The 14,086-nt window shown below is 40.0% G+C and overlaps 1 protein-coding gene across 3 annotated transcripts; it reads left to right on the forward strand.

Annotated features, from left to right (window-relative positions):
• Nucleotides 1-622: 622 nt before the first annotated feature.
• On the forward strand, nt 623-13,605 carry zdhhc18b (zinc finger DHHC-type palmitoyltransferase 18b). Of its 3 annotated transcripts, XM_067611557.1 has the most exons (10): nt 637-1,538; nt 2,200-2,360; nt 4,261-4,410; nt 4,638-4,775; nt 5,166-5,217; nt 5,340-5,442; nt 5,620-5,732; nt 6,276-6,378; nt 8,570-8,651; nt 10,635-10,763. In XM_067611557.1, exons 1-9 carry the CDS (start codon nt 1,255-1,257, stop codon nt 8,609-8,611), a joined length of 1,146 nt encoding a protein of 381 aa, XP_067467658.1. In that variant the 5' UTR covers nt 637-1,254; the 3' UTR covers nt 8,612-8,651; nt 10,635-10,763. The 3 variants fall into 3 exon arrangements, with proteins under 3 accessions (XP_067467656.1, XP_067467657.1, XP_067467658.1); XM_067611555.1 differs by lacking the exon at nt 8,570-8,651 and having other exon boundaries at nt 623-1,538; nt 10,635-13,605; XM_067611556.1 differs by lacking the exon at nt 8,570-8,651 and having other exon boundaries at nt 624-814; nt 10,635-13,605.
• The last annotated feature ends 481 nt before the right edge of the window (nt 13,606-14,086 follow it).

Below are 14,086 nucleotides of genomic sequence, written 5' to 3' on the forward strand. Positions count from 1 at the left end.
AAAGACTAAACTTAAAAGACAACAATAAAACAATAAAGTGTTGAAAGTAGATAAATTAAAAGTCAATAAAATAAAAATAATAAACACCAGGGATAAAATTATATAAAACCAATGATTGAAACTTATAAACTAAAGCTAAAGCTAAAGCTATAACATTACTCCAAATCAAAAAACCAGATTATAATATAGGTCTTTAATGTACTTTTAAACACAGAGAGAGCACAGAAGACTCTCATCGGTACTTTTATGGGACACATAAGGAACATTTAATAGAGAAGTGGTGATCTGGCTGGAACATAAAATGAAAGAAGATCTCTGATGATGAGGAGGGGCAAGGTTATCTAAAGCTTCATAAACAAGCGGAAGGACATAAGTGCCAGAGCAGTGCCTTAAGCAGTGTGGTGATGTGATCCATCTTTGTTTTAAATAATTTATTGATGAACTTAAATATAAATTATTTCCGGCCATGTTGTTTGGTAATGACGTTAGCTTGACAACCTGCCTCAAATTTACCGGAAGTTGCTACTTGGTATTTAACAGTTTGTAGATGATTGACATTTATCGAGAAAAATATACTAATAGAAGTACGATGAAGTATTCCTATACATTATGTGGCCGTTCACTTATGATGAGTGCCATCACCATCGTACATATATTAAGTAACATTTTAACGAATCGTTTATTTCGAAAGAACAACCGGAAATCCTTGTTGTGTTTCTGTTTAGTTTGACAGCAGCCGGTTTACCTGGACGGACGGCTCGGTCTGTGGCAACGGAGCTTAACAACACTAGTCACGAATGTGTCAAGACTCCTGGTAGGAGAGCAATATGCATTAAAAATGACAAAGTTTTAGGGCTTCTTTTCATTCATGCATATAAGTAAAGTGGAGTAAAGCACAAAGGTTAGCTGAAATGTGCAACTCAAGCAAGCTAAGAAGCTATCAGTGGTAACGGTGCTTTGGTTTTTACTGGTGTTAAATAGTCCGCAGCTGGCTGAGCTAAATCTTTCTGGAGACTGAAAGAGGAATAAATGAAGAGGCATGGAAATTAACGGGGATGTAATTTCCAATACGGAGTCTTTGGGTTATTTACAGCTGGATAGCCGTAATAGAGGATTAGCTTGTTTTCTCCACGGAATGACGACATCTGCGGCGTCCAGCTGCCTCAAACACGGGTGTCGGTGATGCTGTCGGTCGCTGGCCAGATGCCCGGTTGTCCGAATTGGGACAGAGCAACCAAAACTACATTATAAATCATGAAAAACTGCGAGTATCAGCAAATCGACCCGCAGGCACTTCCGACACCAACCCCGACCCCTCCTCCACCTCATCATCATCAACATCATCATCATCATCATCATCATGGACACGACAGTGACAAGAGAGAGGAGCCGAAAAGACCGAGGAGAAAGTGGGAAGTTTTCCCCGGAAAGAACCGCTTCTACTGCGGCGGACGGATCATAGTGGCCCGGCAGAGTGGGGTCCTGCCCCTCACTCTGGGCCTTATCCTCGTCACAAGTGGACTATTCTTTATATTTGAGTGAGTTTATGATTCATATTAAGCCTACAAATATGTCATAACACCAGCGAGTTCAATCGTCGTCCTGGTGAGAAGGGTATGATTATATAAAGGAGTACATTTCAATAAATGTCAGCTTCCACAACAGTACGAAGTGCCAAAGCAGCTCTATAAATTGACATTTTATTGAATCGTCTCCTGTCTGGTGTAATAGATCTATACCGAACTGTAGAGCAGGTCCTAATGGTTCATAATAATTTCATGTTCTACAAGAGCAGTTCATTTACTAATATACCATTCAACTTCAAGTACATATCAGAGCTCAGTTTGTCCCATAATTTGGCTTTTTGTATATCTGTTCTGGTTGTGCATAATAAAATCTGATAGCTGTTAATGTAACATGATATTTTAAACTAGAGTGTTGTCGTAAGGAGTAGTGCTTGAATATGAGAATGTTATTCTTTCTATCAGTTTGTAGTGAAAAGTGTGTTCCATCTCAAGGGATTCACATGGTGATTAAAAGCACTGAATGTTAATTAAAACTATATCCCCTGGTGGGTGAAAAAAGTAGGCCTCATCATATGAGACACGGCTTTGTTTCGACCCATTTCCAGCCTTTGATTATGGTCAGCGTTTCTCTGTAATTCATCCTCTCTCTGTTTGTGGCTGCCTCATATCACAGCTGTCCCTTCCTGGTCAAACACCTGACCAGCTGCATACCTGTTATCGGAGGAGTCCTCTTTATATTTGTGGTCATCACCCTGTTCCAGACCAGCTTCACCGACCCCGGCATCCTACCCAGAGCGACGCCAGATGAGGCGGCAGACATTGAAAAGCAGATTGGTAAGGACCATAACTGGGGTCAGACCTCTATGGTCGTCTCATAAAATCATACAATTTTACAGTTTCAATGTTTTCCCCCAGAGTGATATTCCTGCTAGTTTATGGCACATTTATAGCCCATCATTTGGCACGCCGATCCTCCATGTGGACTTTTATATGTCCTAAAGGAAACTTAATCGCTAAACCACAAACTGCTTAAGCTCAGCTCACTTCTTTGTAAGTCGCCCTCTGCTCAGTAGCATTCAATTAAGTCAAACGTCAGGGATATTCTATTTTAAGTACAGTGGATGTCACTGTCATAAGAGCTCTCACACGATATATTTTGCGTCAGAGCACAATTCACAGTTGAGATCGAAGGCATTGTTCCGCTAGCGTCGGCTAGTTTCCTTTGAAGCAGAAACATTGGGAAGAGTCACCAGTCATACTGCTGTTCATTTTGATGAAACCTCTGACACATCAAACGACATGACGTCTAACGGTCTAATGAATGTCACAGTGGGAGTCATTAGGGGCATATTTCTGGAAAGAAATGTGTCCTGTTGACTTCTAAAGCTAAATTTGCCTCAGTTTGGCCTTTTCAATTCAAACCTATTCAGTATTGTCCGTCAGTTATCTTCACTGTCAACATCAAGTCTTGCCAACATGTTCTTTTCTTTCAATGTTGATAGCTTCAATGTGGTGACCTCAGTGTCTAAAACTGGCTTCATGTGCACCTTGTAACTCCTACTCATCACCAACGTGTAGACATTGGTGATATAAGATGTTGATTTTACTCAACTGAACCACTGTTGTTCCAGCTATTTTTGAAACTAAGAGGCTGACACAAGTATTGAGTACCGACCTACCAGCCCACCTTTAAAGAAATGCTTTTGATATTTAGTTTTACTCAGTATTCTCTGAACAGGTGTCTTGGTGCTGAACTGTATCACTGACCCTGTTAAAAATTCATACAAAAGTGCGCAGAATGTGTAAAAAGTGTAGCGCAGACGAAAGCTGTTTCATGCAGGTTTTGGATATGTAGTGTGTTCACATTGAAAAAGTCACAAAAATCTTACTTAAGAAAGTCAGTATGCATTCTCCTGAATTCTCCTGTTGATGTACAGTGTTGTCCCACGACGCAGATGGTGGTGAAACAGATCCAGGAACATCTCAGACAACAAAAAATAACCTTCAGAATAACATTTTTCTGTGTATTTGTGAAGTTCAATTAGAGTGACGTTCCAAAGTAGCAGTTTGATTGATGTGTTTTGTTGCAAATCTAATATAATTTCCTCTTAGTACAAAATGTAAGAGTGTATTTCTTTTATATCGATCAGAGTATAATGTAAGAATTCATATATAGTACAACTGGGACGCGGCATAGACCTTTTTCAAAGCAGACCTCTTGACATGTCATAGCAGGAAAAGATGTTTATCGTAGTTGCAGTTAATTACATTTATAACAAGTGAGCCAGATCTGTGTACTGTTATGCATGCAGGCTCATTGGAAACGTTTACTGGCAGACCTAATTCACCATCATCATGTTATTAGTACCACCTGTGCTTTTAGCTGCTCTGACAAGTCAAGTATTCAGTATGTTTGCTGTGAAAAAGGTCTCTTTAGTAAAAATGTTTTCTTCTCAGTGACACCAGTTAGAAAGCCCACAAGCTCTCAAGTGGTTTTATGGGAATGTTGCCTTTTGTTTTATCAGGTGGTTCTCATGGCTGCTTGACATTGCTGGACTAATGATGTGGAAATGAATTATAATTTTGTTATGGAAAAAGTAACTAGCTTTGTCCTAAAGATTTATTTAGTTTATTTAACCAAAATACAAGCTGTGAATGTTAAATGGCAAGGATGTAGGTGCTAATGGTGATAGATCAGACCATTATCTCTTATGGTTAATTCTCTCTTCCGTAGAGAACACTGGAAGCACCAGCTACCGGCCTCCACCGCGCACCAAAGAAGTCCTCATCAACCAGCAGGTGGTCAAGCTCAAGTACTGCTTCACCTGCAAGATGTTCCGGCCTCCGCGCACCTCCCACTGCAGCCTGTGTGACAACTGTGTGGGTGAGCTGCGGGCACACACCGGCACGCTGACATTTATCAGTGATTAATAATAAATGAAGGTTTCACAGGGCTACACTGAACATCATTCCATTACTGTAGCACAGGCTGGACTGACTTGAATGACATATCAGCTTTTTTCTCCCCAAATGTACTATTCCTTTAAATGAAAATGTCAGCGGTCACTCAGAGTTCACTGTGGATTCTCCTCGGGTGTGTTTCTCTTTCAGAGCGATTCGACCATCACTGTCCTTGGGTTGGGAACTGTGTGGGGAAACGCAACTACCGCTTCTTCTACACCTTCATCGTTTCGCTCTCCTTCCTTACGGCGTTCATCTTCGGCTGTGTGACCACACATCTCGCACTGAGTATGTGTTTCTGCTCCGGTCAGCAGCAGTTTTATGGCTGATCTTACTGATGATAACTGCTACCACACCTGGCTTAAATAGCACTTGCCAATAGCTAGTTTGTTTTGTCTCGCTCTGAGTGCCAGACGGTTGAGTTTTACTACATCAGAGCACCGCATTTCAGATAAGATAAGCATGCGGAATGCTTTTCTGTGACTGTGTGGTCCCATTTGGCAACTCAAAAACCCTTTTACTGTCTAGGAAAACAAACACAGCAAAGCCATAGGTATAACAACTCCCCCATCAGGAGAATTAATTGCAACTGTTGGTTTGGAAATTCCAAAACAGCTACACACTTTAATGCACTTAGCAACACAGTTGGAGTCACTGTGATTTCTGTCTCTCTTTCAGGGGCTCAAGGTGGAAAAGGCCTCGTGTTTGCTCTACAAGAGAGTCCAGGCAGATATCCTTCACTTACAAATGTGTTAATGATTTCTCAGATAAGTGAACATTGTCACTGAATAGGTTTTGTTTATTCCTGCATCCTCCAACACACTGATGCTGATCCTTGACACAACCCTTCACTGCAGTGGAGCTCGTGATATGTTTCTTCTCAGTCTGGTCCATCTTGGGCCTCTCAGGCTTCCATACATACCTGGTTGCTTCCAACCTGACCACTAATGAAGACGTGAGTAATGCCTTGTTGAATGTTGAATGCTGTTTCAATATGTTTTGTGTCTTGTGGTAAAATAGTAAGTCAAAAGTATTATTTTGCTCAAACAAAATCTTAATAAATGTCTGTTGAATAAAAACTGCAAGTTGTTGCACAATTACTAGGTTTTATACTGTATCATGTCCTCTGCAGATTAAAGGCTCCTGGTCAGGGAAGAGTGGAGCAGAATATGTCACCAACCCATACAGTCATAAAAACATCTTTATCAACTGCTGCTCTGTGCTCTGTGGACCCATGCCACCCAGGTTAGCCCCGAAATCACATGCGCAGTCCTCTTTTCAGTTGTCATGGTCATGTCTCATCCTGATAAAGAAAAGATTTGGTTCCATTCATGTAAATATGCATGTTTTTTGCTGTCTTCTAATAATTTAAATATTTCTGCTGTTTGAAGTAGTCACTGACCCTTTAACGTCTGCTGTGCCACAAGAAAACTAGAAAACTTTATGTCCAAATTCATTGCAAGGGTGTAACAAAAATAGTTTTAGGTTTATTGATTGACACTCTTACTCTGACACAACATATTAAACTTTGTTGATAGAACGATTAAGTCCTGGATTTATTTTCATTGTTGTAGATATTTTCACAGTCCCATCAACCATTTAACAATGAAAATAGTTCATTTATTTTAATGTAGGCAGACCAGGCCTCCCAATAGGGAGGTGCGTGTTAATGTGATAGGTACTAAATTTAGCTTGTTCCTCACATCCAGTGTGTTGTCATGTTATCATTTTATGACTAGACAGAAAGAGGAACATGCATGGCTAATTATTTTGACCTTCCTTTTTCAGTTTGATCGACAGACGAGGTTTCCTGCCTGCAGACGAATCCGCCCAGACCAGCGGAGCCGACATCGAGCTGCCCACCCTGGCCACTAAAAACGAGATAAACGTGGTAGGAGGGTCTTCCCAGCTGGCTTTTGGCTTGCAGGAATCCCCCTTTCCTGTACCTGCATCCCCCAACTCCCACAGAAACTCTTCCTGTGCCTGACAGAAGCCTTGTTGCCTGCTGTAGCCTCAAGCCAGTATTTGTCTGCTGCCTGTTGTTGACTTGTGTACGGGTTAATCCCTCCATATACTGCATTTACTCTACAGTGAGAGGTTTACTTATTAGTATTCAATATGTGTTAAAAGGAACCCATTTAACTTTTACTGAACAGTGGCTGCTGTGGCTGAGCCTCATGGCATAATGCTAAATGATAAAATAGCAAAAAGTCATCAAACTGACTCAGTAATGTCGGTCCCACAGAAATATCTATGCTAACAGAAGTTAACGTTAGCTCTGATAAGCTAATGTTCATACGATACAATGTGGCAGCAAATCCCTTTAATGCATTGAATTGAGCAACAGTATGTATCGCTTAAGACTATTATAAGAGTAAGAGTGTGTTATATCTTCCAAAAGTTACAGTCATGTTTCAAGTACAGTCAGAGTTGGAGACAGGATACAGTAGGTTTAGCCTAGCTTAGTGTGAAAACTGGAAACAGGGAAACAGCTAGCTTGGCTCTCTCCAAAGTGAAAAAATCCACCTATCAACACCTCAGAAGCTCACAAGTTAACATGTAATATCTCATTTGATGATCTTTTACAAAAGATACATGTAAAAATAATAGTTTGTGATTTTATGTTAACGTGCAGCTCAAAAAATAACTCCGACATGTAATTCCCTAAAATCAAAACTTGCAATTTGTATGTTTCTATTTATATATGAGTTAAATAAGATACAATGTGAAAATAAGACACATTTAGAGGTGTTGGTAGGCGCATATTCACACTTTGGACAGATCCAATCCAGTTTCTTGAGTCTCTATGCTAAGCTCGGCTAACCACATTCTGACTCTAGCTCTGTTCTTAACACACAGACATGAAATTGATATTGATCTTCTCATCTCTTTCCTGGGAATACAGGCTTTTTTGTCACATTGTGTGTTGAACTATTCCCTTAAGAATTTTAATTTGTGGTGTGACTGGTTGCTGCTGCGGGCAGTTCATGGACTTCTGAACAGCCAACTCATTGTTTACCTTATAAACTAACATATCAGGATTTACTGCCTCCAGAATGAGAAACAGCAATCCTTTTATCACTATATATAAATGCTGTCTATTTTTACCTTTTCTATCACAGTCTACACCTCAGTATTTTGTTCCTGTGCAGTATGTGGACTCAGGGTGTTCTTATGAGGAAAGAAGAGAGTACGAGTTGTTAGAAGTGAAGACTCCTTCTCAGAGAGCGGCTCTCTTGTGTTCTACCTGACACCAAGGGATAGAAAAGAATGCCTGGAGAGCTGTACAGCAATTTTTGTTTACAAGACATAACTGCGGCACAGATAGCGTTGCAGTCTGAGCCACAGTAGTCTCATATCAAGCAAGAGAGCAGCTGCTGTTTGGCATTTAGGCTGACAAACAGCTTTTTTTTGTTTATGCCAAAAGAACAAGACAGCAGTAAAATCTTTTTTTATTTGTGTGTACAGAATGAACTGAAAGCCAATAGAAGCTGGGCCTTTTAGTCTTAAATTTATTTAATTGTTGAGTTGGGTTTGGCGAGTGTGTGAAAATAGTCTTCTGAATTCAGTCGGCACGCTGGTGAAGCTGTGAGTGAAGCTTTTATTTGTGCCAGCAGATCCTCCTTTTGTATTCTGTGTCGCTTCACCTTCCCCTGTCTCGTGTGAACAGTAATGTTGGTCTGCATTTAAAAGGTCAAAGTGCCAATCAGCATCATTTCTCATTTGTGTTCCCCTTCATGCTTTATTTCATGTTTCTTTTGTTTTGTTTGATTTGTCCATCCTGTTTTTATACATATTTCTATTTTGTCAGTATCTAAGATGTATCATATATTAAAAAGTAAAAGTTTAATAAAACATGCATCTTGTCCATGCAATTCAACATCTGTGTGTACTCATTTTTCGTTTTTTTGTCTGCCCACTCTCCTAGTTTTAATATTGGAGTATAACTTGTGTATTCCAAGAGAAGAAAAGCCCAGACCAAACTGTCCCAGTATCCCTGTGTCTCCATCAGCCCAGTCCTAACCTGCTGTTGTGTATGTGATCTGTCTCTATGTGTGCCTGTGTCCCGCCACCAACACTAGGAGGAGAAATGTCTGGACTTTGCTGTGTCCTGCACTGGCTGATTAGCCACATTTAGAGCAGGAAAAGCGAGGCTTGAGCTTGGTAAGCCTGTTTGCAGAGAGGGAAAGCGAGTACAGAGTCTCTGCGCCCACCGCTGTGTCTACATGTCCTCTTGGCTGGCTGCTGTACTGCTGCATGGCTTCATTCATACGCTGTCATCTTGAATTATATTGCAGAGTGCATTATTTAACACAGGGTGTGCTGTATGTAAATTTAATTCACAATATACGGTTGTGTTATACCACAAACAATTCTAGTATACCGTGTCAGTACTATCTTTAAATATGGCTATTTTCATTTTCATGCCACAGATTAGCAAGGATTCAATTTTATTATAAATGATTTGTTCTTGTCAAAACACATTTGAAACAGCTTTTAGGCCACTGTGGGACATCAAAAATGTAAATAACAGTAACAACATTTTTATATGCGGGTTAGACTGTCAGACATGAAAATGATGAAAATAAAAATGTAGAGGGAAGCTCATTCAGAGGGAATATACCAGTACATAATGACTTCTGATGGATACATTATTTTTAAATTTAGTTAGAGCAACTCTGCATGGCAAAATCCAGATTAGAAAGTGTTTTCAGCTGACAGCAGACTGGACTGACCTGAATTTTTACACAGTGAAGGGGGAAGTGGCCTTTTTAAAACCTAGATTAATGGTTAATGTTTCAAATTTTAAATTAAAAATGGACTCCTAACTTTTTATGCTCTTGCAGTTTAACCATTATGCATTCACTGAGTGCTTCAGGGTTATAGCCATTTCAAACTTAATACAGGTGAAACACACTGTTTAAAGCTGCACTAATCAACATTTTTATATTAAGAATGGATCAAATGACTATGTGTAACATTAAAGGTGTTGCTAGTAGTGACAAACTCAGAGGATTATCACCTAACTAAGTGATAATATGTAACATATGTTTACAGCTTGTTGTGCTGTTCCCAAGTGGCCAAGAAAATCTTTAATGCAAGTGTAAGACTTGAAACTAATGATGTTACTGGCAGCAGGATTTTTTCAAATGTCTTTGTGACTGTGATTGTCCATAAACCAGGAGCATAAAACTAGTGAGCTTGTGGATTGAGATCATTGTCAGTCACAGTTCAAGAAACCACTCTTGCACATCAGTGGTTCCTGACACATCAAAGTCACTTTACTTGTCATGAGTAATACTACTTACCCTGTGAGTTGTCTTCGGTAGCCCTGGAGGAGCTTTGTTCAGTCTGAGAAAATAACCCCTGATGAGGGGGTCATCATCCATGGTGCTCAGAGGCTGAATAATGATGACCTCGGTGATCCCCTGATTTTTCATGTAGTGCCTCCAGCAGTTCTTAACTTCAGTTTGACTAATGATTGGACCAAATTTCTGCAAAATTCAATCTCAGCTGTATTTTGTGTTTAGTGCTTGTTAGCAAATGTAAATATCAGCACGTTAGCACTGTCATTGTGAGCATGTTAGCATGCTGACATTAGCATTTCGCTCAAAGCATTACTGTGCAAAAGTACAGTCTCACAGAGCTGCTAGTGTGGCTGAATAGTCTCGTCTTATTAACAGAAAACCTGCATTATAAACTGGGGGTTTGAAAGATGTGGATGCTTAGCAGACAGGAAGGGTATAACAAAAGAGTTGCATTATGGCAAATGCAGGTTGCAGTGCTTTTGACCAATAAAAGAATAAAAGTGAGGATATCTCTGCTTCTGCTGCCTCAATTTTGCCCCAAACTTTTTAAAAAATGCAACAGTAAATCGCTGTAATACTCTTTTTAAACTATTTTCTCAGATGTACCTTGAGCTAAAATACTATCAAGTACAATTTCCCTGGTCTAATACACATCCATATGCAGATCTATGGCATGAAACATTTGGGAACTCTTGCTTCAGATCTCATTTGTGGCTTGCTCGCACTCACAGCTTGCCTTTGATTCATCTTGCACAGCTGTTGCTGCATTGGCTGAAGTGATTTAACACCCTGCTGGCTTGTCTCATCAGTTCTTGTCTTTTTTTCCTCCCTTCCCCAGTGCACACAGGGAACTAAAGGTCTGCTGGAGTCGGCCACTCGCTCTCCGCTCCTGTCCACCCCGTGTCCTCAGGGGAAACCTCAGTCAGCTCATACCTGCCCAGATAACAGCCCCACGGTGAACTCTGACCCTTCACCAGAGCTCTCCACAAGCTGTGGGGCCCGCCATACCACCAGATCCTCCGGTGATAGCTCCCCTCCATGTCACACCAAGACTTGGTCAAAGAAAAGTAAAAGAGCGGATTTGCATATTCCCAACCCTGCCTTCGACGACCCTGCTTCCCCTACCTCTCCGGATGCGGGCCCCAGCTCCAAAGGCAGGGACCAAAAAGGTGCCACGTCCGCCCCTTTGCACTGATTGACTTGAATGACGGCTTTCTCAAGTGAAAACACACATTGTTTGAAGCTTGCATGCTGTAACACAATCAGATTCAAGTGGTATGAATTATTTTTTTCTCTTTATTGTTTGTTGGTTCTCTGAAAGTGCTGTCACTGAGTCACTGAGTTCGACAATCGTAAAGATGGACAGATGAATGGCTGTTTATTTTACTGTGTGCTCAATCTGTAGTGGAAATAGAGGAGGTTGGATGTGGATGGTGAAACTTAGTCTTTGGTGTATGGTGAAAAGCACATGAAAAGATGAAATCTTTAAGATTGAAGAATTGGCATTCTGATAGAACCATGTGTCTTTCTGATGATTCTCATGTAAAACATGAATTCTACCAGCATGTCAGACCCACCAAATATTGTAAAATAGTGGCTTTGATATATCAGGTGAAGCTTGCAACATCAGTATCTTACTTGAAAAGCTTTTTATGGAGGGTTAAAGCTCAGAATTTGTCTGCATAGGTAAAGAGAAAAGTTTCTCTTTAAGGGAAAGTCCATCCTAAATATTGAATTCACATGTTATTTCTATAATATTGTGCGGCTCAGTTTATAGTGTGAAGCCAGTTGAACAGCAGAGAGACTGCTTGTACTGATGATGTCATCTTGAGACACATAGGCAGTGAACAATAGAACAAGTCTTGGACAGCAGCCATGGTGAAATATCAAGGTTATGGGACATTTTCTCTGTGTTCAAATCAGAGTCCTTTGGATGTGCTGTACAGATGATAGAGAAATTAAATGAAAAACCAACATGGTTATGGTCCACCACAAAAATGCCTTCAGGGCTCCTTGTCAAAGATTCCCCAAGTCTCTAAACTCTACTAGAGGGATGAACACCATGCTTACAAAAGATATTCCATCTGGATTCGACTGTCCCCTGATTTACTTTTATGGCAGTTAGTTTGTGGAAATTTGATAAATTGAAAATCTGTCTCATAACTTGAACCACTTAAGCACAATGTTATCTGACATGATAAGGGCCTTCAATAGGAACCAGTCTGGTGATAAGTTACTCTTTAAAGTCTGAAATTAAATAGCATTTTTTTGTCTGCATACATCTACTTTGTAAATCACTTGCCTTGTGTTAAGAAACCAAAAGGGTGCAATTTTTTTTTTCTATTTTTTGGTTCCGTGATCGTGCTCCCTATCTACTCCCCCTACCTAACTGACTGACTAACAGCCAGACAGCATCCTGCTCCAATGTCTCCTTATCTAACTTACAAACATGAACACATGTCTTGTCCTGAACCTTAAGTTGTTGAATGAGCCACCAAACAAATATTCATTGCATAAACAGCTAATTAACTGCTCAGCTGCCACATATTAAACACTGTATAAATGCACCTGCAAATGTTATTTGGCCTGTTTAGATAGCAATGATGTCCTTCAATACCACTGCTAACAAAACGCTGTCTTCCCATGGCTTGTAAGCTACAGTTCAAGTTTGTTTACTTCTCGTCTTGTTCCCCTGGTGGGATTCAGCCTTCCACCTGCTGTCAATCAAACACAGACACTGACACGCTGCTCCAGCTGTTGAGACAAAAAAAACCATACGTCTGATTTTTCCCCAAAGACCATTTTCAGCCTTTTAATAATACAAAAATATTAACAAACAATCTTATTTATGGCTTTGGAAGACACTTGTTTGCCAGTATCAACTTAATCCTAAATGACCAAAATAGCAAAATGTAAATTCAGCTTTAGGATGGAGTTTCCCTTTAAACATTTTCAAAGAGCACAGTGGGATGAGTGTGTATCAGTTGTATCAGCGTGTACTGTTGTTCAGATTTCTGTGCTGTAAAAATAGCAGCAAATGCAACTGCATGATAATGACATGAGACATACAGTATTTTATGGTACTTTTGTTAATCTGTTCAGACATCACACTTTTACATTTCAGAAGTCAGATACCACCTTGTTTTGTAGGAACGTTGTGTTTTGAATATCATGAATATTGTTGTATACCTGAGCTGATGCAGTATTGTTCACTGCCTGTGCTTCACCACCTCCTGCTTGTGTTGTCATTATTGTCACAAAGGTCCTTTTTAAATTTCCACTTCCTGCTCACACTCTCTTTGTCTCAGCAACAGCAATATCCATTCTCTCCTCCTTACAGTTGTTTTTCTTTGTGCGCTTTGACAAATCTAAGAACATGTATGTGATCGGTGGGCATGTTGGTTTGTTCTCAGGTGGAAAGCTGTAATACACAGTAGGAGTTAGGTATTCAATATGCAAGTTCTATGTGACATATATCATGTTTGTCCACACTGTAACCTGATGGCAATAGTCGCACAAAAATGCAATGACCTGAACAATTGTCTCCATGCACTAAATCATAGGCATGCACACACACACTGTTCGTCTGTAGTTCACCTATAGAGTAAGTAGAGCAGCATCACTTCATGTGCAGTATTTGCTGTGTCAAAAAGTCATCCCAACAGCTTCTGGATGTTGGTGAGAGCAAATGCAAGTAATGCATTTCTGAGGAGGAACATATTGTAATGTATTTGTACGGACTGTAAGGTTATTTTCACCTTTATCTTGTCAAAATAAAGGAAAAGGAAAATAAAGCTCAGTGAAATTAAGAGGCTTAATTTTTTTATGCCACTGAAGTGCACCATTTGGCCACTAGATGGCATGGATGACCTACAAACAGCTGCAGACACAATCTATTCACAGTCAACCAGTGTACTAAATATTCTGGACATCTATTGAGTTTCAGCTGTTTTTAGCACATCTCACTTGTCTCTGCCTCAAAGTTCCCCTCTAATTACTTTGCTTCTCATTGTCCTCCACTCCTCCTCTTTAATTACCATTTGTCAAACAAGAGAATTCAGTACAGTGTCAGTTTTCCCTGGATTGTGTACATTGTAACTGAAAATTAAATTAAATACTCAGTGCTATTTACACTCTGTGCAAACCCAATGACATACGGTCTGACAGTCAAGACAGGTTTTTAAAATATAATATAGGGGTGGCCTTGAGGCTAGAGGGGTGAACATGTGACTATTTAGTTGCTAGCCTTAATTCCACAACTAACTGTGAGACCTAAAATGGAGAAATTCA

This window comes from Thunnus thynnus, chromosome 15 (assembly GCF_963924715.1).
Source record: "Thunnus thynnus chromosome 15, fThuThy2.1, whole genome shotgun sequence".
Classification (NCBI taxonomy): domain Eukaryota; kingdom Metazoa; phylum Chordata; class Actinopteri; order Scombriformes; family Scombridae; genus Thunnus; species Thunnus thynnus.